At 38.5% G+C, this 23,131-nt stretch overlaps 1 protein-coding gene across 3 annotated transcripts in view; it reads left to right on the top strand.

The window, feature by feature from the left end:
• The first annotated feature begins 301 nt into the window (after positions 1–301).
• The window catches only part of Cenpi (centromere protein I), a 53,175-nt gene continuing 30,345 nt past the window's right edge, over positions 302–23,131 (top strand). For 2 of the 3 annotated variants that reach the window (XM_070040074.1, XM_070040072.1), the window contains exons 1-9: positions 459–510; positions 1,349–1,557; positions 3,975–4,112; positions 12,382–12,500; positions 12,764–12,871; positions 17,926–17,974; positions 18,262–18,308; positions 21,886–21,975; positions 22,293–22,421. In XM_070040074.1, coding sequence (XP_069896175.1) covers positions 500–510; positions 1,349–1,557; positions 3,975–4,112; positions 12,382–12,500; positions 12,764–12,871; positions 17,926–17,974; positions 18,262–18,308; positions 21,886–21,975; positions 22,293–22,421 — 900 coding nt within the window. In that variant the 5' untranslated portion in view covers positions 459–499. Of the gene's footprint in view, positions 383–458; positions 511–1,348; positions 1,558–3,974; positions 4,113–12,381; positions 12,501–12,763; positions 12,872–17,925; positions 17,975–18,261; positions 18,309–21,885; positions 21,976–22,292; positions 22,422–23,131 lie in introns of those variants that run through there. The other variant, XM_070040073.1, reaches the window with a different exon arrangement.

The following is a 23,131-nucleotide window of genomic DNA, read 5'->3' as shown; positions in this document are numbered from 1 at the left end:
TGAAGATCAATCTGGGAAAAATGATCATTATAATTGAACATGTTATATTCAAGAATGAAACGCTAGTTACCTGGTTTTATGCAAAACGACGGATTAGAATAGTGACAACGCCAATCACCTGATTCCAGCAGCAGCGGCTCTTTGGCAGCTTGCCCCAGACCTAAAAGGGTGGGGTAAACTGCCCTTGTGAGTCATCACCAGCGCGCGAACCACCACCCGCCACTGAGCTGTACTCCAACCAATCAGCTTTTAGTGGAGGGCGTTGCTCTGGTCCACCGCCTCCGCGGAGGCGCATGCGCGAGGCGGGGGCTGCGACTTTGAATTCGGGAGGCGCCTTCTAGAGCCCAGGCCGCGGAAATTGTGTGGCGGAAGAGGTTGCCAGGTGAGGCACTTTTAAACACTGGGAGGTTTTGAGATCTTTTAGGGCGTTGGGAATATCTCGAACTCTTGGGATAGGACTACACTTAATGGCTGTTGGGTTTTTCATTAGGCCTAGAATATGCCGAAAGGGTGAGTAGATTTTTACTAATTTTGCTTTTGGCTGGGGCCAGCTATGAAAGTGATCCTTGGAAAGTTCTGTTCACCTCATAGGATCAAAAGTTCCGCCCTCGTTCTTTCTTTGACTCTAGGAAGCCGCTCAGGACTGGAACCTTATGCTGGGTTTGACGGAGCTATTACCAGCTTTGGCCTATCCTAAGGCGAGGGGATGGAATGTCATTACGAGCATTCTGTAACTTTTTCCCATGTGAAGCTAAAAACCTGTAGTCATTCTTGGCTCCCCTCTTTCTTTGTCCTTAACCAGCTTGCCCATTCTGCCTCCAATACATAGCGCGAATCCAGTCATTTCCCACCTCTATCCTGTTGTGCCTTGGGCCTAGTACAGACTTGCCTTATGTACTTGAGCTTTCAGCCCTAGTTTGGCATTTTAGCTATGCATTTTCAAAGTGCACTGACAAAGTAAAGGGCATAAAGATAAAAAGCAAAATCAAGGAAGGGTGGAAAAAACAGGAGTAGACAAAGATTAAGTTTGTGAAATGGATTGGTTTTAGACTTACTTATGTGATGTAGCCATTCTAAGAAGAAAGTTCCATTTTAAGGATTCAGCAGTTAAATGGTACTGTAGTGGTTGTTATTTTGTGTCTATTAAGATGAAGGACTTTCTGAAATATTTGATTTATAGGTTTGTTTCCTGTATCGTTGTCAACTTATTTATTGCATACTTGTTGTATGCTATGTATTATGCACCAAGCGTGGAAATATAGGCAAATATGTTTTTTTTTTGTCTTGGTGTGAAGTAAAATGGAATATTGGGATGATAAATGATAACTTGACACTTCTTTCTATATAGAATACCACAGAGTTTGGTGTTACCTCAAAAAAGAGCAGAATATACAGCACTCCAAGTTAGTAATAGTTGTCAGACCAGTTTCACAGTCTGGAAAGTAAAAGAGATACCAAGAAACTCAAGGTTCATTATGAAAACGAGTAATCCAGTAGATGATGCTAATGATCAAGCTGAAGATGCTCTGCAAAGAGCAATGGGATACTTTGAGAAAGGTAAAATAAAATTTTCTTCTTCTTATGAATGTCCTGTCCTATAAAAACACCCTAGTCTTGAAAGCTGAGTATGGTGGCACAGACCTGTAATCCAGTACTTGAGAGGCTGACATAAGGACATCATGAATTCAAGGTCAGCCAGGCATAGTAAGACCGTCTCAAAAAAAAAAAAAAAAAAAGGAATTAAAATTTTTTTTTTTGTCAGTCATGGACCTTGAACTCAGGGCCTGGGAACTGTCCCTGAGCTATTTTGCTCAAGTCTAGCACTCTAGCACTTTGAGCCACAGTGCCATTTCTGGTTTCCTGGTGGTTAATTGGAGGTAAGAGTCTCCACTGATGGTCCTACCTGAATCATGATCCACAGATCTCAGCCTCATTGGTAGTTAGGATTACAGGCATGAGGCACAAGAGCCCCAGTCATCAGTTTTTTTTCTTGAGTTTGTTTTGTTTTGTTTTTGGTGCTGGTTCTGGTGCTTGACTTGAGGGGCTAGACACTGTCCCTAACCTTCTTTTGCTCAAATCTAGCAATCTACCACTTGAGCCACAGCTCTACTTCCAGCTTTTTGGTAGTCCATTGGAGCCAAGAGTATCTTGGACTTTGCTTTGTGGGCTGTCTTTGATCCATGATCCTCAGATCTCAGCCTCCTGAGTGTCTAGGATTAAGGGCATGAGCCACTGGTGTCCAGCTTTTCTTTTTGGGGGTGGGGGTCTGGTCGTGGGGCCTGAACTCTGGGCCTGGGCCCTGTCCCTCAGCTCTTCAGCTCAAGACTAGCGCTCTACAGCTTGAGCCACAGTGCCACTTCCACCTTTTTTCTTTTTGCTTATGTGGTGCTGAGGAATTAAACCCAGGGCCTCAGGCATGCAAGGTAAGCACTCTACCACTGAGCCCCATCCAGCTTTTCTTAAGACATTGTTTTGGGGTCGGTCATGGGGCTTGAACTCTGAGCCTGGGTACTGTCCCTCAGCTCTTCAGCTCAAGGCTAGTGCTCAACCACTTGAGCCACAGCACCACTTCCGGTTTTCTGCTGGTTTATTGGAGATGAGTCCGAGGAGGGTATGTGTGGCTGGGAATGTGGCTTAATGGTAGAGTGCTTGGCTAGCATGTATGAAGCCCTGGTTTCGATTCCTCAGAAAAAGCCAGAAGTAGCACAGTGGCTCAAGTGGTAGAGTGCTAGTCTTAGCAAAAGAAGCTTAGGGACAGTGCGCAGGCCCTGAGTTCAAGCCCCAAGACTGGCAAAAAAAAGAGTCCCATGGACTTTCCTGCCCTGGTTGGCTTTAAACCATTATCTTCAGACCTCAGCTTCCTGGGTAGGTAGGATTACAGACATGAGCCACTGGCACCCGGCTTCCTAAGACTTTTCAAGGAAAAACATATTTTTGTTATTCTTGTTTTTATTTAATAGACATTTATTGAGACCTTAACTACTACATAACAATATATGGTACTAAGGACACAACAAAAAAACATTTTTCCAGGGGAGTGGTTCCCAGAATACCATACATTGTGATCACTCAAGCATCTTTTCTTTGGTCAGTTGTAGGGCTTGAACTCAGGGCCTGGGCACTGTCCTTGAGCTCTTTTGCTCAAGGCTAGCATTCTACCACTATGAGCCACAGCACCACTTCTGGTTTTCTGGTGGTTATTTGGAGATAAGAGTCTTATGGACTTTCCTGCCCTGGCTGGCTTGGAACTATGATCCTCAGATTTCAGACTCCTGAGTAGCTAGGATTATATGCATTAGCCACTGGCACTTGGCCCAAGAATCATTTAAAACATATTGATATTCTCTTATTTAGATATTCTGATTTTATCTGTATGGGATGCAACCTGGCATTAGACATTTTTAAACACTTCCAGATGGACAGCAGAGTTTGGAACTTTTGCTCCAGTATGGAGAGAGATTATAAAGTTGAATGTTTATAGTATACAGCAAGGATGCTTTAAGATATTATTGTTAAATATTTTAAAGCTTTCAAAGTTGTTTTTTTGGTGGTACTGGAACTTGAATCTTGCACTTGCTAGGCTGGTGTTTTACTACTTGAGCCATGTCTACAGCACTGATTTTTGCTGGTTATTTTTTGTATAGTTTCTAGCTTCCTGCCCAGGTATTTTCCTGAGTTATACTCTGCCAACTTTTTTCAGGTGCAAGCCACTGTGTTCAGCTTCTTTTCCTGCAGATAGCATTTCATGGGCATTTCTCCCTGGGCTGGGCTTGAACTATGGACCTCTTATTCTCAGCCTCCAAAGTAGCTAGAAACAGAGGCATGAGCCACTACCATCTGGCTTCTTTCAAGAGTGTTTTAGGAAGATATTTTTACTAGAATTTATTCTTTATAGAGTTTCAAGTTGTAATCATCAAGATTGAGAACTGAGAAAAATTTAAAGGCCTCAGTATTAATAATCTTCCTTTCTCTAGGTCCCAAGAAATCTTCACAGAGTAAAGATGAGAACTTGGAAACACACTTGAAAGCTGTGGAAAATGTGGCATGGAAGAATGGGCTACCTCCAGAAGCAATTGACGTTCTATTAAATATAGCACTTAGTGGCACATTTGGTATGTTGAGGGGGTACATGTTTTTATTAGGTTGGCATTAGATTTGGGTCTCAGACTTTGAATTCAAGTAGTCATTGGGATCAGTTGCTACTTATTTTTGCTCTTTTCTTCATAAAACCAATCTGGTAAGATTATAAAATGGGCCTTTGCTGGGATTAGAGTACTTTATGAATCAAAAGTTTCTGTCTGAGCTGGGTGCTTGTGGCTCACGCCTGTAATCCTGGCTACTCAGGAGGCTGAGATCTGAGGATCATGGTTCAAAGCCAGCCCAGGCAGGAAAGTCCTTGAAACTCTTATCTCTAGTAAACCACCAGAAAACCAGAAGTGGCTTTGTGGCTCAAGTGGTAGAGCACTTGCCTTGAGCTGAAGAGCTGAAGGACAACATCCAGGCCTAGAGTTCAAGCCCCTTAACTGATCCCCCCCAAAAAAGTTTCTGTCTGAAGATTGCTGAAAATAATCAGTTGCCATATACCATATACCTTTACAAATAAAATGTACAATTTTATTTTGGTCAGTCATGGGCCCTGAGTTCAAGCCACAGGACCAGCAAAAAAAAGCTGAATGACATCATGAAGTCCCGAGTTCAAACCAAAATAAAGCAACTACAAAAAGAATTAACACCTGATCAATAGTCATTTTTTTTTTTTGTCTGTCGTGGGGCCTGAACTGGGCCTGGGCGCTGTCCCTCAGCGCTTCAGCTCAAGGCTAGCACTCTAGCACTTGAGCCACAGCACCACTTCAGCTTATTTCTGCTTATGTGGTGCTTAGGAATTGAACCCAGGGCCTCATGCATGCAAGGCAAGCACTCTTACTACCCAGCCACCTTCCCAGCCCCATCAATAGTCATTTTACTTTTGGAAGGTATTATAGACTCACATATCCTCGTTTGCTTTTTTTTTCAAATTTATTTGATCAATTAATGGTATTAGAGTTTAAATTTAAGTCCTTGTTCTTGCAAAGTGAGCACTCATCAATTGAGCCAAGCTCACCAGCTCAAATATCTCATCTTAAAAATGAGGAAACATCTAGAAGCCACCAGCTCACACCTGTAATTCTAGGTACTCAGGATGCTAAGATCTGGAGGATCTTGGTTTGAAACCAAGCTGGGCAGAAAAGTCTATGAGAATCCATCTCCAAAATAACCAACAAAAGGTCAGACTGGAGAACTGGCTCAAGTGTTTACACCCTCCCATCCTATTTACAGATGTATATTTGTGTGTGTGTGTGTGTGTGTGTGTGTGTGTGTGTGTGTGTGTGTGTGTGTATCTATTTTAAAGTAAAACATATACTAAGTGAATTAATTGTGACTCTATTATCTAATTTTCTGTTGTAAGTTCTATATATTTTTCAAAGAGTTATAGTTGAGCAAGCAAGCCAGTGAGTAGAAAGCCATGGATTCAAACCTTAGTACCATTGGGCGGGGGTGAGGAAAGTAAGTAAAGAATATTCTTACTTTTGCTCTTTTTTGAGAGTCTCACTTTGTAGTCCAGGTTGACCTTAAACTCTAGATTCTCTTACTTCCTCTTTGCCCAGCTTTTAAGAGATTTTTTTTTAAAACTTCGGAATTAGAGCTGGAGAACCAGATCCATTCTAGTATTCATGTAAAAGACTGATAGTATTTTCTCTAATTAAAAATACTAATAATTGGAAGTGGCGCTGTAGCTCAAGTGGTAGAGCGCTCACCTTGAGCTGAGGGACAGCGTCCAGGCCCAGAGTTCAAGCCCCACGACCGACAAAAAAAAAAAAAATACTAATAATTGGGTGCTGGTGGATCACACCTGTAATGTTAACTATTCAGAAGACTTCGTATCTTAGTTTGAAGCTAGCCCAGGCAGGACAGTCTGTGAGACTATCATCTCCAATAATCTACTCAGAAAAAGCTGGAAGTGGCACTGTGGCTCAATTGGTAAAGCATTAGCCTTGAGCACAGAGAGGCTCAGGGACAGAGCCTAGGCCCTGAGTTCAAGCCTAAGACCAGCAAAATACTAATACACCATCAAGATGGATTCTTGTTTTGTTTTGTTTTGTTTTTTTGTCGGTCGTGGGGCTTGAACTCTGGGCCTGGGCGCTGTCCCTCAGCTCTTCAGCGCTCTACCACTTGAGCTACAGCGCTACTTCCCAAAATGGATTCTTTAAAAAAAAATTTTATTGTCAAGGTGATGTACAGTGGGGCCACAGTTACATATGTAAGGTAGTGAGTACATTTCTTGTCGAACTTGTTACCTCCCTCCATAATTTTTCTCCCACTTTCCGTCCTTCCTAGCCCCCCGCCCAAGTTATACAGTTTATTTCCAACATATTGTCTTGTGAGTATCTCTGTTGCATGGTTCACCCTTTGTCCTTTGTCTCACCATTTTGTTGTTCCCCTTCCCTTCCCTAATTCAGATAAACATATATACAATAAGCAGGGTACCAAAATCAAATACAGTAAAACAAGGGATAAACCATAGGATTAAAAAACACAAAAAGGAAATCACATAGTACATTAAAAACAACAAGGAAAAACCTCTTGTGTCCATGTCTTAGTGTTCATTTCACTTAACATCAACTTACATGGTCATATGTACATAGCTTTTGAGCTATTCTGCTTATCTGCTAGGATTATCCTAGATATATACTAATTATTACTAGTGAGGGAAACCATGGGATCTATGTTTCTTTAGGTCTGGCTTCATTAATATGATTTTTTTTCTAAGACTTTCCATTTCTTCACAAATAGGGCAGTGTCATTTTTTTCTGATGGAAGCATAGAATTCCATTGTGCATAAATAGATTTTCTTGACCCATTCATCTGCTGAGCATCTGGGTTGGTTCAATATCTTAGCTATGGTAAGTAATGCTGCTGGTTGTAGTTGTGCTGGTAGCTCTAGTATTGCCTTGTTTGTAGTCATTTGGGTCATAGAGGACCTCTATGTGTAGTCTTTTGAGGAACCTTCATAATGCTTTCCAGAGTGGTTGAACAAGTTTACACTCCCACTAACTGTGCGGGGTTCCCTTTTTGCCACATCCCCTCCAGCATCTGTTAGTTGATTTCTTGATTATAGCCATCCTAACTGGGGTGATGTGGAATTTCAATGTTGTTTTGATTTCCTTTTTTTTTTTTTTTTTTTTGTCGGTCATGGAGCTTGAATTCTGGGCCTGAGAGCTTTCCCTCAGCTCTTCAGCTCAAGGCTAGCGCTTTACCACTTGACCCACAGCACCCACTTCCAGCTTTTTCTGTTTATGTGGTGCTGAGGAATCTTTCTTTTATGGACAGAGATGTTGACCATTTTTTCATGTGTCTATTTCCTCTTCAGAGAAATCTCTCAAGTCTTTAGCTCACTTACTGGGACTGTTGTTTCTTTGAGGATTTGTTGTCTTTTGTTTGGGGGGGGCCTGATCCTGGGGCCTGAACTCTGGGCCTGGGCGCTGTCCCTCAGCTCTTCAGCTCAAGGCTAGTGCTCTACCACTTGAGCCACAGCGCCACTTCCGGCTTTTTTTCTTTTTGCTTATGTGGTGCTGAGGAATCGAACCCAGGACCTCATGCATGCAAGGCAAGTGCTCTACCACTGATCCACCTTCCCAGCTCCGAGGATTTGTTTTTGGGGAATTTAATTTTTTGAGTTCTAAGCATATTTTAGATATGAGGCCCTTCTCTGTTGTATGGCTAGTGAACATCTCCAAATCTGTGGGCTTTCTATTTATATTGCTAGCTATGCCCTTTGCCATGCAGAAACACTGCAATTTAATGCAATCCCATTTGTCCAACCTTTCTTTGATTTGTTGTGTTTCTGGATCTTATTAAGAAAATTTCAACCTGTGCCAAGGAGTTCTAGAGTTCTCCTAATCCTTCCTGTAATGTTTTCAGGGTATCTGCTTTTACCTCAAGGTCTTTGGTCCATTTGGAATTGATTCTGAGGCAGGGTGATATATAAGGATCTAACTTTAGTTTTCTATAGTGTTGAACCAGTTCTGCAGCATTTACTGAAGAGGCTGTCTTTCTTCCATCCTATTGTTTTGGCCCCCTTACTGAAGGCTATAGGTCTGCAGGTTTCATTTCTGGGTCTTCAGTTCTATTCCATTGGTCCTTAGGTCTGTTCTTGTGTGAGTACCAAGCTGTTTTGATTACTATGGCTTTGTAATAGAGTTTGAAGTTTGGTATTGATATTTCTCCAGCACTATGCTTTCTGCTAAGGATTGTTTTTACTATTCATGGTCTTATTATTCCATATGAATTTTTGGATTGCTTCCTCTCATTAAAGAATGATGTAGAGATAGTTATGGGCATTGTATTGAATTTGTAGATAGGCTTTGGCAGTATTGTCATTTTCATGCTGCTAATCCTTCCAATCTAGGAGCATAGGAGGTTTTTCCACTTCCTTAGTTCTGCTTTAATTTACTTTTTCAGGTTTTTTGAAAGCTTTCATCATAGAGATCCTGCAGTTCTTTGGTTAAGTTAATTCCTGGGTATTTTATTTTTTGGGGGGGGGGGCTATTTTCTGATTTCAGCCTTGTTCTTCTCATTATTGGCATACAAAAAAGCCAAAATGAATTTTCAAAATCAAAATGATTTTTCAGAATGAATTCTTTAGATACTAAAGATTTCCTAGTCCTTGCATATTCGTTTTTTTGTTTACACCCTACCATCCTATTTACAGATATGTGTTTTTATGTATGTGTATATGTTTTAAAGTAATAAACATTACTAAGTGAATTCAATATGACTCTTATTTTTCTATTTTTGTTCCTGTAAGTGGTGATTCCAGATTTGTTAGGTTCTAATACCTTTTCACAATTCAGTGTTTAGTCTGTGTCTATCAAGGTGAATTTTTCAGTTTCATTTTCCATTAAAAACAGGTAGAATGGACAGGTGTTTTCTGTTTTGAAATTTCTCTTTTTCTTTTTGACATCTTGGAAATGAATGCTCAGGTATCTGTGAGATCTTGACATGTTTCATATACATATTGCTGGCTTTGGAAACTCATATATAACACTTTAAAAACAATGTCTGATTTCTCATGTTACTTTTGATTTTTAGTGATACTAGAATGTGTTGAGATCAAATGTACTTACTTACTTTTCTTTCTCAGTTGTTTCTGAGATGTTCCCCCCACTAGATCATTACATTTAGCTTTTTGGGGGAAGTTGAAATGCACATTTAGGGAAAATGTTATTAAAATTAGGTGCACGCCAGTGGCTAGTGCTTCATGCTCATAATCCTAGCTAGTTGGAAGGCTAAAATCTTAGGATCGTGGTTTGAATCTAACTCAGACAGGACAAACCAGAGAGAGTCTTATCTCCAACAACACATCAAAAAACCAGATTTGGAGATGTGGCTCAAGTAGTAGAGCACCCAGGCCCTAAATTCAAGCTCCAATACTGGTACACACACACAAAAAAAGTGCAATGAGGCATTAGATTCATTAGAAATTAATTTAAAAGTTACTGTAATGGCGCTGGGAAGGTAGCTCAATGGTAGAATGCTTACCTTGCATGCATGAGGCCCTGGGTTCAATTCCTCAGTATCACATAAGCAGAAAAAGCCTGAAGAGGTGCTGTGGCTCAAGTGGTAGAGCGCTAGCCTTGAGCTGAAGGGCTGGGACAGCACCCAGGCCCAGAGTTCAAGCCCCATGACCAACAAAAAAAAAGTTACTGTAATGTAAAAATATAGTAAAAATTAAAAGTATAAGGAAGGCATGGTAGTATACATCTAAAATCCCAATAGTTGGGATATAAGTAAGAAGAATGAGAGTTGGAGACCAGCCTGTGCTACCAAGTGAGACCTTGTCTTCAAAAACAAAAACAAAAACAAACAAAAAAAAAAACAAGGAATCACAGAAATGGTGAGACAGAGGACAAAGGGTGAACCAATATAACAGTGATACTTACAAGACACTATGTTGGAAATGCACTTTATAACTTGACGGGGAAGGGAGTCAGGGGAAGGCAAAGCGGGGAAAAAATGAGGGAGGGGTAACACTGTTCAAAAAGAAAAGTACTCATTACCTTACTTATGTAACTAACCCCTCTGTACATCACCTTTGCAGTAAAAAAAATGGAGCAGAAAAAAGCACAGGTAAAACAAAACAAGGACTGGGAATGTTCCTCAGTAATATAGCACTTGCCTAACATATACAAGCTCTGGGTTTGATCCACAACACCAAGCAAACAAATGGTTAGTAGATAGGAGTGGGAGAGAATAAAATATTAAAAACAAGAAACTTAAGAGGGAAACAGGGACTTTTTAAAATTTTTGATTTTTTTTTAAAGCTCTTATTGCTTACTTATCCAAAAATGGAGTAGAAATCGATGAGTTTATTTATTCTTTATTTTTTAATTAATTAATTTTTGTTGGTTGTGGGGCTTGAACTCTGGTCCTGGGCACTGTCTCTGAGCTCTTCAGCTCAAGGCAAGTACTCTGCCACTTGAGCCACAGTGCCACTTCAGTTTTCTGGTGGATAATTGGAAATAAGAGTCTCACAGACTTTCCTGCCCAGGCTGGCTTTGAACCACAATTCTCAGATCTCAGTAGCTAGGATCTGAGTAGTTAGGATTACAAGTGTGAGCCACTGACACCTGACTTTTTTATTTTGATGAAAATATTTTAATTTTCGGAGTCTTAGCAAACAGAACTTGATAAAAGGTATATACAAAGCCAGCATTTATTACCAGATGGAAGAATGCTACAAAGGATATCTCTGCATTCCTCTGAAAGTTAGAAAGACCATTACTGTCATCCAGTCCCATTCTGCTCCCAGTGCTCCATTTTAGTGGACCAGAGGATACAATATATAATTTTTGTGGTAGTACTGGGGCTTGAACTCAGGGACTTATACTCTCACTTAACTGGTTTTGTTTAAGGCTGCCATTCTATTGAGCTACTGTTCCACTTTTGGCTTTCTGCTGGTTAGTTGGAGATGAGTCTTACAGACATTTCTGCCTGGTCTGATTTCAACCTCAATCTTTATTCCTCAGGTCTCAGCCTCTTGAGTAGCTAGGATTACATTATTACATTATTAAATTATGTTTGCCTTTTCAGCAAACATATATTTATATTTTAAGTTCCTAAATGTAGCAATTCATGGTAAATGGGTGTTAGTATCCTCTAATAAATCAGTCTCAAGTTGAAAAAACAATAAAGAAACATTAAAAATTTCTGTATGATTGAAATGCTTTTTTGGAGATATAATTCACTGACAAAATGCATCATGTTTGAAAATTCAGTATTTCTAGCATATTTGCAGAGCTGAGCACTTATCACCATATTTAATTCTCAAATATTTTTTATTCTCAAAATTAACTGTTCTTATGCTCTCTCCTTTTTTTTTTTGTCAGTCGTGGGGCTTGAACTCTGGGCTGGGCGCTGTCCCTCAGCTCTTCAGCTCAAGGCAAGCACTCTACTGCTTGAGCCACAGCGCCACTTCTGGTTTTCTAGTGGTTTTATTGGAGATAAGTGTGTAACGGACTTTCCTGCCTAGGCTGGCTTTGAACCGCGATCCTCAGATCTCAGCCTCCTGAGTAGCTAGGATTACAGGCATGAGCTGCTGTGCCCGGCTTTCTCTCCTTTTTTCCCCTAAAGAATCTGAAAATGAATAGCTTTGCTTGTTTTGTTCTCTTTCTGAGACAAGGTCTCTCTGTGTGACCCAGGTTGGCTTTGAACTTGCTGTCCTCTTGCCTTAGCCTCCCAAGTACTGGAATCGCAAACATGAAATCTGTACCTGCGACTGTACTCTCCCTTTATAAAAAATATTTGAGCCAAATATTGCTTTATATAAGTTAAAGATGTATTTTTTGGAGTATTGGAGATTGAACCCAGGGCCTTGTATATGCTAGGCAACATTTCTACTGCTGAGCCACATATCCAGCCCTACAATTTGGTTTTGGATAATTGTTTTTGTGTAGGTTGTGGGTTATGAACTCAGGGTGTAGGTGCTGTCCCATAGCTTTTTCCCCAATGCTAGCACTTCATTACTTGAGCCACTGCTCTACTTCTAGCTATTTAGTGTGTAATTGGAATAAGAGTCTCATGGACTTTCCTGCCTGGGCTATGCTGGCTTACAGTCATGGTCCTCAGATATTAGTCTCCTGAGTAGCTGGGATTACAGAGGTTTGCCATAGGCTCCTCACTGAATAATGTTTTATAAGGATGATAAGAGATACTAAATAGTATGTACTGTTGGGTTTTCTATTCAATATAAAGTGAGATTTTTATGACTGGATACTGAGTAATAGTGAAGGAACAATTGTGACTGTAAAATATAGTTTAATTTAGAGTTGATCTGCTTTCCAGGAAATGCTGTAAACACACGGCTATTGAAGTGCATGATTCCAGCAACTCTAATAGCAGAGGATTCTGTGGTTAAGGCAGTCTCCTGGCTCTGTGTTGGCAAGTGTTCTGGTAGTATCAAGGTAATCTTTTTTAAACACTTCGATAAGTCCTTCAGACCCCACTTAAGGGTTGGCAAGGAAGAGCCACTTAGGGAGTAATGGCAGTGGCCTTTTGTGCAAAATCTGTGGTTTTGGAACAATGTGGTTTGATACAAGGACTCTGTTCAAACAGAAATTTTTACTTAGAAATAAAATCTATTCTTATACTTTGTGCTAGAAGCTTTAACACAGCTCTTCTGTGGCAGTTATATTTCTCTAAAGATAAACATTTTGTCTCTTGATAGGTACTTTTTTATCGTTGGCTGGTTGCAATGCTTGACTTCATTGATCATAAGGAACAAATTAATTTGCTCTATGGCTTCTTTTTTGCTTCATTGCAAGATGATGTCCTGGTAAGTAAACATTGGACAGTGTTGAGCATCAATCAGATGGTACATTTGCGTATTTTGACACATCATAAATGTTTCATACTGTCATATAATATTTTCCTTATTTATTTAAAAGTATATAAAATATACATAAAATGCAAAGAATAACATATCAACCCTCTTTTCACCATCTGTAAGATTAACAGATGTAAAATTTTACTATTTTTGCCATGTCTTTTTTTTGCCAGGGCATGAACTCAGAGGTTGGTGGGGTCCTTTAGTTTTACCCCTCAAGGCTGGCACTCTACATCTTGAGCCACACCTCTACCAGCTTTTTTGGTGGCTATTTGAAGATAAGAGTATCATGGCCTTTCCTACTTAGTTTGGCTTTAAATCTAGATCCTTATATTGCAGCTTCATGAATAACTAAGATTACAGGCAGGAGCCACTAGCACCCAGCTTATATGTCATCTTTGAAAGAAATGCAGATGTTATAGATAGGGTTAATTCCACATTGGAATCTCTCTGTTAATCTAGAATAGTGATTATAATTTTTCCCCTTTGATCCACATTGGAATCTCTCTGTTAATCTAGAGTAGTGATTATAATTTTTTCCCTTTGAATGACTTCAGCAGAGTCCTTTGGGTCACTTACTCTACATTTTCTTGATTAACAGATCATCAGAATTAATGAGAAGGAGAGCATTGCTTTTCATGAATTATAAATGGACTGGTTTTGATCAAGTAACATTATTATTCCTATTAAAAACATTAGTAACTCTAAGAAATCAATCTGCTGTCTACCTGGAAGACTTTCAAAGACCATCAATAGTTCATAGACCATGTGAGCCACTCAGCTAATTGAATTCCTTTTGCCTTTGGGAAAGAAATTCATTTCTTGATATCATTAAAAAAATCATGCTCCTATTGTGTTCCTTGCATTCTATCAGGCATTGTAGAAGACTTAAATTTATCATGTTTCAGCAGACCACAAATTTAGAATCTAGTTATGGAATTAATGAAAGCACATAAGGTTAAATAACCCTTCAAGTGTTAAATTATCAGACACAGTAAATGATAATATGAGGGTATAATTGCTGTAGTATTTTTAATAAAGAAGAGAATGCTGTAAATCAAAGTGATTACATAAAAGACCATAAGGGTAAGTATAGTGGCATACATGCCTGTAATCCCAGGTAATTGGGTCATGGATACAGGAAGATCTTATTTCAAGGTCAACAGAATTTGTATTGCAAAAGTTAGCAAGACCCAGTCTCAAAAATAAGTTGGGTGTGGTGGTTTACACTTTTGGTCCTAGCTACTCTAGAGGCTGAGGTAGGATCTGGGTTTGAGGAGTTAGCATGGAAACCCTATCTAGAAAACAAAAATAAAAAGGACTAGGGGGCATGGCTCAAGTGATTGAGTGCTTGTCTGGTAAGTTGGAGCATCTGAGTTCAATACCCAGCACAAAAAGAAAAAAGAAAACAAATCATAAAATATAGGAACATTGTAGTGAGACTTGAAGGTTGAATACATTTGGAATTTGATGAGAAGAAATAATATTTGATAACATTAAGATTTCAGGCAAAGTTGTGAGATGGTAAAGTGTGTTTTAGGAGACCTTCAGTACGCCAGCCTGACGTAACTGGGAGTTGGTTTTGAGTAGTAATGGTTGGTAAGATTAAAAATCTTGGGTGGAGACAGATTGAAGAGGTTTTTCATTGTGAAATTCTCTATTCAGTGGAACAGTCACTGAAAAATTCTGAGTAGAGCTGGGTGCCGGTCACTGAAAAATTCTGAGTAGAGCTGGGTGCCGTTGGCTCACGTCTGTAATCCTAGCTACTCAGGAGGCTAAGATCTGAGGGTCGAGGTTCAAATCCAGAGTTGGGAGAGTCATGAGACTCTCTAGTTAATCACCAGAAAACCAGAAGTGGCACTGTGGCTTAAGTGGTAGAGAGCTCGCCTTGAGCTGAAGACCTCAGAGACAGAGCCCAGGCCCATAGTTCAAACCCCACAACCAACCGAAAAAAAAGAAAGAAAAGAAAAATTCTGAGTAGAATATGTTGAAAGCAGCTTTACAGGAAGCTGTAACTAGTCCTACCGAGTTGGAGTTAGGAGTTAGGAGGCTTGACATGGTAATCCAAATGGTATGATATGGAAGTCCTAGACTAGAAATTTTAAAGCCTGATCTGTGGACTCTGGGCCTTCTTGAGATGCTTTCAGGAGTTGTGAGAAGTCAAATTGTTTTCATAATAATACCAAAATATTATTTTGCTATTTTTACTCTGTTGACATTGGCACTGATAATGTTAAAGAAAATGGTGGAAAAACTGGCACTTTAGCACAAATAAGGAAGCAGCACTAAGCTGTATTAAAGGTCATTGTAGTTTTCACTGCAGTAAAAAATTTTAAAATGTGAGCATCACGAGAAAGTCATGGATGAAGCAATTAATGGTAATCCTTTCCTTTAACTTTTCCCCTTTCCCTTTCTTATTGCTGGTATCATGGCTTGAACTCAATGTCTACCACTTTTGCTTGGCTTTTTTGCTGGTACTAGGGCTTGAACTTGGGGCCTTACCACTGTCCTTGAGCTTCTTTTACTCAAGGCTAGGGCTCTACCACTTGAGCCACAACACTACTTCTGTTTTTGTCATTTTTTTTTTGGAGATAAGAGTCTCTTGGACAATCCTGCCAGGGCTGGTTTTGAATAGTAATCCTCAAATGTCAGTTTCCTGTGTAGCTAGGATTATAGATGTGAGTCACAGGTGTCCAACTTATTTTTCTTATCTTGTTTGTTTGTTTGTTTGTTTTTGCTAGTCCTGAGGTTTGAACTCAAGGCCTGGGCACTGTCCCTGAGCTTCTTTTGCTCAAGATTAGAGCTCTACCACTTTGATCCACAGTTCCACTTCTGGCTTTTTCTGTTTATGTGGCACTGAGCAATTGAACCCAGGGCTTCATGCATGCTAGACAATCACTCTACCACTAAGCCACATTTCCTATCTTTTCTTATCCTATTTTGGCTGGGAAGTTGGCTTAGTGGTAGAGTACTTGCCTAGCATGCATGAAGCCCTGGGTTCAATTCCTCAATGCCACATAAACAGAAAAAGCCAGAAGTGGAGCTGTGGCTTAAAGTGGTAGAGCTCTAACCTTGAGCAAAAGAAACTCAGGGACAGTGCCCAGAACATGAGTTCAAGCCCCAGGACTGGCAAAAAAATAATGTGTATGTATTTAATTGTTATTATAAAGATGATGTACAGAGGGGCTACAATTTCATAAATTAGATAATGATTACATTTTTTGGACAATGTCACCATATTTTTAACCTTTTTAAGAATAATATTTACCAGAATATAATATACAAGTGGAAAACTGTCCATTTTGATTTGGGTGCTGGTGGCTCACATCTGACCCCTGTTAGAATAAGACCTGAACAGATGGATACTCAAAGTAAAATATTATAGAAGTGGTCATTCAGTGGTTTAATTAGCAACTATGTTGAATGGGTGGTATTTCCCAATCTAAGGACTAAGTTGTTAGTAAATCATGGTACAAGACAGGCATGGGTGTTTCATGTCTATCATCTTAGCTTCCCAGGCAGCTGAGATCAGAGGATTGAGAGGTTTGAAGCCAGCCTAGGCAGAAAAGTTTGTGAGACTCCATCTATAATTATAACAAGCAAAATGGGAGACTGAAGGTATATGACTCACATGGTAGAGCACCATCTGTAAACAAGCAAATCAAGTAAGAGGACAATTCCCTGAGTTCAAGCCCTGGTTAATAGTACAAGAAAGTTAGTAATCTATATGGGCTAGGGTTATAGCTCAGTGGTAGAGTGTTTGCCCAGCTTTTACAAGAACCTGGGTTTGATCCCCAGCAACAAGAAGAAATTGTGATATATTTGCTTAGTGGAATATGAGCTATAATTGAAAATAATAAATTCAAGACTAAATAACAAAATTATTTGAATGGAAAAATTAAGATAAAAGGCTTAGGTTTGTGTCTTAATAAATGTAGACTAGTATTGAAAGGAATGCATACAATGCAGAAGGACGATAGGCATTTCTTTACCACTATTCAAATTGGCTGCACTGTTTTTACATTCCAAAAATAGCGAAAAATGGCCTGATAGGTTTTAGTTAAAACTACTGTTTTTTAATCATTGTTAAGCACATTCAATCTGAAACTCTGAAGTCTGAAATGTTTAAAAATCTGAATGTTCTTGTGTACCAACATGATACAAAAAATGCAAAATTCCATGCCTTATGTATGTTATAGGTCACAGCCATAATACAGGACAACTAAAAATACTACATAAATTTCCCTTCAATTTGTGTATGTAAAATGTATATAAAACCAGGTACTGGTGGCTAATGCATGTAATCCTAGCTACTCAGGAGATGGAGATTTGAAGCCAGTGCAGGCAGGAAAGTCTGTGAGACTCTTATCTCCAAGTAAATCACAGAATAAGCTGGAAGTTGTGCTGTGACTCAAGTGGTAGAGTGCTAGTCTTGAGCAAAAGGGACTCAGGGACAGTGCCCAGGACAACAGTTGAAATCTTGGAACTGGATTACAAAAAGTATATAAAACATAAATAGAAAGTCAGGTGCCGGTGGCTCACACCTAGCTACTAAGGAGGCTGAGATCTGAGAATCGTTCAAAGCTAGCCTGGGCAGGAAAGTCCATGAGACTTTTATCACCAATTAACCATCAGAAAACTGGAAGTGGCACTATGACTCAAGTGGTAAGAGCATGTACCTTGAGCTGAAGAACACAGGTACAATGTCCAGGCCCAGAGTTCAAGCCCCTTAACTGACATAAAAAACAAAAACAACAACAAAAAAACAATATGTGGATTTTGTGTTTAAGCTTGGGTCCCATTCTTCATATATATTATCATATATATTCACTTCTGTTCTTAAGTATTTCAGATAAGGGATGAAAAAAAACTTTGTATAATTATTGTCCAATGAAGTCCTAAAGCCTTTTTTAAATCAGCATAAAATTGACATTTGGGGAAATATGTTGCTGTTTTGTTGAAGATAGATTGTCATTTCTCTTTTGAATTTTTTGTTTTAACAGTGTCCTTATGTCTGCCATTTGTTATATTTACTTACCAAGAAAGATAATGGTGAGTATTTTCATTCCAGTTATATTACATTCACTCTATAATTAGCATTTGTTTTGGCCTTTATAAAGAAACAGTGAATATTAGCATTAGTTATATGACAGGACTCACGTTGTAGAAATGAATTTTCACTACTTTTGTCTAAGAACAGCATCTGCTTAATAGCTTGAGAGTGTTTATATTGTTATGTGTTGTAAGAAGATACGATATGAACTAAATGAGAGTTAAATATAACCTCTCTTCTTTTTCTGAATCAAATCCATAGAACTTCTTTCCTTTCCTTTTTCTAGTCAAACCATTTCGTGTGAGAAAATTGCTTGATCTTCAAGCCAAAATGGTGAGTACTGAAAAGACCTTAGACTTGCCAGTTGTATCATGTGCCAAGTCATAGGCTAAGCTTTGAAGACAGAAAGTCAGATGAGTTATTGTCTTTAAGAAACTTCCTTTCTGAGTTACTCAGTCAATAAAAAAAGAGAGTATGAGGTGTAGCTCAGTGATAGAGTGCTTGCCAAGCATGCTCCTGATGCTGAGCTCTATCCTCAGTATCAAAGAAAAATTAGAATTAGACTCAGGGTCAAGGAGAAGTAATGATGATTGAGAGAAATTTGAACGGATGAATAAAATTTAATAGACAAAGAAGGAAAACTAGAGGACTCCCATCTAAGAGGACCACAATGAGTGAACAGATGTATATGTCAAACTGCCAGTTGTTTAAGGAACTAGGTCATAGGGCTAGAATGGTAAATTAGAGAGTGGCTAGTGTTAACAGTTTTTGACAGGTTTTTTTGTTTGTTGGTTGGTTGGTTGTGGGGCTTGAACTCTGGGCTTGGGCGCTGTCCCTGCACTCTTCAGTTCAAGGCTAGCTCTCTACCGCTTGAGCCACAGTGCTACTTCCAGTTTTCTGGTGGTTAATTGGAGATAAAAGTCTCACGGACTTTTCTACCCAGGCTGGCTTTGAACCATGATCCTCAGATCTCAGCCTCTGAGTAACTAGGATTACAGGCATGAGCCACTAGCACCTTGCAGTTTTTGACAGTTTTATGGATGTATCTAGGAAAGCATTTCAAGATGATTTCTTTTAGAAACTAGAACTTTAATATACTTGGTTGGTAATTATCTCTTGTCCTTACAGCTCTCTTGAGTTATTTTTGTTATACTTACCAGGTAATAGATGTCCGTGAAGCTTTGGATATTAAACACTTAGTAGTAGTATCCATGCATAACTTAAGCCATCGTGGCCTCTCTTAAGGCATTTGCATAGTTCAATGATTAATATTGTTTCATAACTTCCTATTTGAATCCATGGTTACAATATTTTCTCCTAGTTCTCTGAAGATATTAATGGTGATATTTTTGTCCAACTTGATTTATATTTTACATTAGTAAAATTTGTTAAAAAGATGTACATTTTCTTACCTTAGAGTAAAACATTACAGTGGATTTAGAAAATTCTTACTGTAATATAAGATGTTGGTGCTATCAGAATTCCCCAATTCACTAAAATTCAGCCTATTAATCATTACTATAAATATATTTTTATAAATGGCTCAAGTGGTAGAATGCCAGCTTAGTAAGCATTTGGCCCTGCCAAAAAAATTAAAAGAATGTAAGCTAGGTGCTGGTGGCTCATGGCTTTAATCCTAGCCACTTAAACAGCTGAGATCTGAGGATTATGGTTAAAGTCAGCCTGGACAGAAAAGTACATGAGACTCTTATTTCCAATTAGCTAGCAAAAAACCAGAAGTGGAGCTGTGGCTCAAGTGGTAGGGCACCAGCCTTGAACAAAAAAGCTAAGAGAGAGTGCCCTGGTCCCAAGTTCAAGCCCAATAATATCACACACAAAAATCAATGTTATTTTAGAAGACTATTTAAGGAATATAATCATACTCCATATAATGTTTTTGGTCAACAGTGGCCTATAGATACGTGCTGTATGCCATAGAGCTTAAGTGTGTAACACACTTCATTCTACCATGTTTTCACAATGATGAAATTGTCTATGAATGCATTTTTTTTCTCTTTTGGTCAGTCATGGGGCTTGAATTCTGGGTCTGGTCACTGTCCCTGAGCTCTTCAGTTCAAGGTGAGCGCTCTGCCACTTGAGCCACAGTACCACTTCTGGTTTTCTGATAGTTTATTGGAGATGAGAGTCTCACAGACTTTCCTGCCCAGGCTGGCTTTGAACCACGATCCTTAGATCTCAGCCTCCTTAGTGGCTAGGATTACAGGCGTGAGCCACTAGCACCCAGCTTAATGCATTTTTCTTAACGTTTCCCTGTTGTTTTTTAGTATTTTAGTTTGTTAGTATACAGCTATAATAGATTTCATTATGATAAATCTATACATCATGTAGTATACTTTGAACAAGGTAACCTCCTCCATTATATTCCCATACTTCCCCTGCCACATCCTACCTTTCTCAGACAGTGGTGGTTGTCATTATGTTGTCTTATGTATGTATGTATATGTATGTAATATCCTTTGATCTTCACCAGTCAATTTCCTTTCACCCTCTCCCTTCGAATGATCCTCCACAATTTTAGGTGTACATTCCACAAATGAGTAAAAACATATTTGACTTTGTGAGCTTGGCTTATCTCACTCAAAATAATGATCTCAAGTTCCATCTACTTTCCTGCAAATGATGTAATTTCTTTTTTCTTTATGGCTCTGTAATAGTTTATGTTTTTTATTTGCCTTATTTTCTTTATTATTCACCAATTGTCGAGCCCATTGGCTGATTCTGCAGGCTAGCTATTGTGAACAGAACTATATTAAACATGGATAAGCAAGTGTCTCTCTTGTCTATTGGTTATACTCCTTCGATACATGCCCAAGAATGGTTCCTCATTGTTGTTTAGCTGGATATGATTACTGTATTTCTAAGCCCTATTTGCTGTAGTGTTCCTTTCAATAATATTTTAATATAATGAAATCATTTGCTTACTAATTTTTTTTTGTCAGTTGTGGGGTTTGAACTCTGCTTGATGCTGTCCCTGAGCTCTTCTGCTCAAGGCTATTGCTCTCCAACTTGAGCCAGAGTGCCACTTCTGGGGTTTTTTGGTGGTTTATTGAAGAAAAGTGAGTGTCTCACGGTCTTTCCTGCCTGAGCTGGCTTTGAACCTGGATCCTCAGATATCAGCCTCCTGAGTAGCTAGGATTATAGGCGCGAGCCACCAGCTTTCGGCTTGCTAACTAATTTATAATTCATTTAGTGGAATATTTTATTTGAATATCCAGCTTTATATTGTGAAGTTAATATTTTTGTTAATACTCAAGTGATGACAAGTTCTTTGACTATTGTATACCAATGATGAAATTTCCTGGTTAATTTTCAGGATTTATGATGATCAGGTATGAAGTTAAAATTTTATCTACTCTGTTTTGTTGGCTTCCTTTTTGACCCTCCTCCTTGATGTTTAAGTATGTTAACTATGATGTTAAATATGTTCACAGTAAAAAGAAGCTAAACTGTGTTAGAAAGTTTGACTATTAAGACTAATGTATGGGCAGAGAAGATGAAATAGGAAGGAGGGAGAAAATACAAGGAAGAAGTCAAACAAGGCAAAGATCATAAAACATCACAACTTGGAGAGGTTTATTTAAATGTGTTAACTCATTACTTTGTGTTCTATAGTTATATGGTTATATAGTTCTATAGTTATATGGCTGTGTATATATATATATATCCATATATATATGTGTGTGTGTGTGTATATATATATATATATATTTATATATATTTATATATATTTATATATATATATATATTTATATATATACACATTTCCCTTAGGGGATGGGATATGAATGCTTATTTAGTACCAGCAAATTGCTGCTTGTTGTCTTCTTGGTATTTGTTTTCTTGGTTTCTAATTGGCTACAGAATTGAAAATGGAAAACTCTTATTGCAGGGAATGCAGCCACATCTGCAGGCTTTGTTGTCGCTGTATAAATTCTTCACCCCTACTTTGATTTCTGTATCTTTGCCTGTAAGGAAGAAGGTAAGGGATTTCATAGAAATCAGTCCTATTGAGATTAAAATTATTTTTGTTAATTTTCAGATTTTTGGCTAAAATAGTTACAGCCTAGTATTTAGTATAATGTTATAACACTATTTGGGGGGAAATTTTATTAGGATCAGCACTTTGAGTTGATCATATTCAATAAAAATAATAGATTACTGATTAGAAAAATTAAATGGATTTATAAGGGTACAAAATATTTCATAATATGTTTTCACTTAATAAGATATTTTAGTCTTTATGTTGCTCTGCCTTAGAGGTATCAACTCTCTTGTATTTTACATCTATATTTATAGATCTATTTTAAGACCTCAGAGAACCCATGGACTTCAGCTTTGATAGCTGTGAGGCAGAGAAACCAGAGACCTTCTGTAGGACCTTTAAAACTGACATTAGGTCCAGATAATGGCCCTAATGTAAAAAGAGTAAGTATCTAAAGCCCGAAATGATGTGTGGCTTTCTTTTGTTAAATCTAACTAATAACAATTCAGTTACTAGAGATTATAAATATTTAAATGCCTTTTCTGCTGGGCATGATGGTATATACCTGTAATCCTAGCTACTATGAAGGCAGAAATCAGGATTGCACATTGAAGCCAACCCAGGTAAAAAAATTTACACCCCAATCTCAGCAAAAAAGCTTACATTAGGCACTGGTGGTTCATACCTACTTACTAAGGAGGCTGCAATCTGAAAATCATAGTTCAGAGCCAGCTTGAGACTCATATCTCAAATAGTAAACTATAAAAAGACAGAAGTGAAAATATGGTTCAGGTGATAATGAGCCAGTTATGGATGAAAACATCAAACAAGTACAAAGCTTTGAGGTCAGTCTCCAGGAGTGGTACAAAAATGAAAATTAAAAAGTTGAATGTGATGGCAGTGGTACAATCTATAATCTTGTTATATGGGAGAGATAGGTAGGATGATTGAAGTTCAAGGCTGACCCCAGAAAAAACAAAAGGATCTATCTAAAAAGCAAAAAAGGCAGCAAGTGTGACGAAGCGGGTAAAATTGATTAGAATCCAGTATAAACTTGTGGCAATCAATATAACAGTGAATCCCTGTATAACTAATATAGTCTAATAATAAAGAATATAAAAAGCAAAAATGGGTTGGGCCTGCTGAAGTGCAC

This window comes from Dipodomys merriami, unplaced genomic scaffold, assembly GCF_024711535.1.
Source record: "Dipodomys merriami isolate MVZ:Mamm:240054 unplaced genomic scaffold, mDipMer1.0.p SCAF_3, whole genome shotgun sequence".
Taxonomy (NCBI): domain Eukaryota; kingdom Metazoa; phylum Chordata; class Mammalia; order Rodentia; family Heteromyidae; genus Dipodomys; species Dipodomys merriami.
Note: the sequence above shows the minus strand (reverse complement) of the source record. Positions and strands in the feature narration are given on the sequence as shown.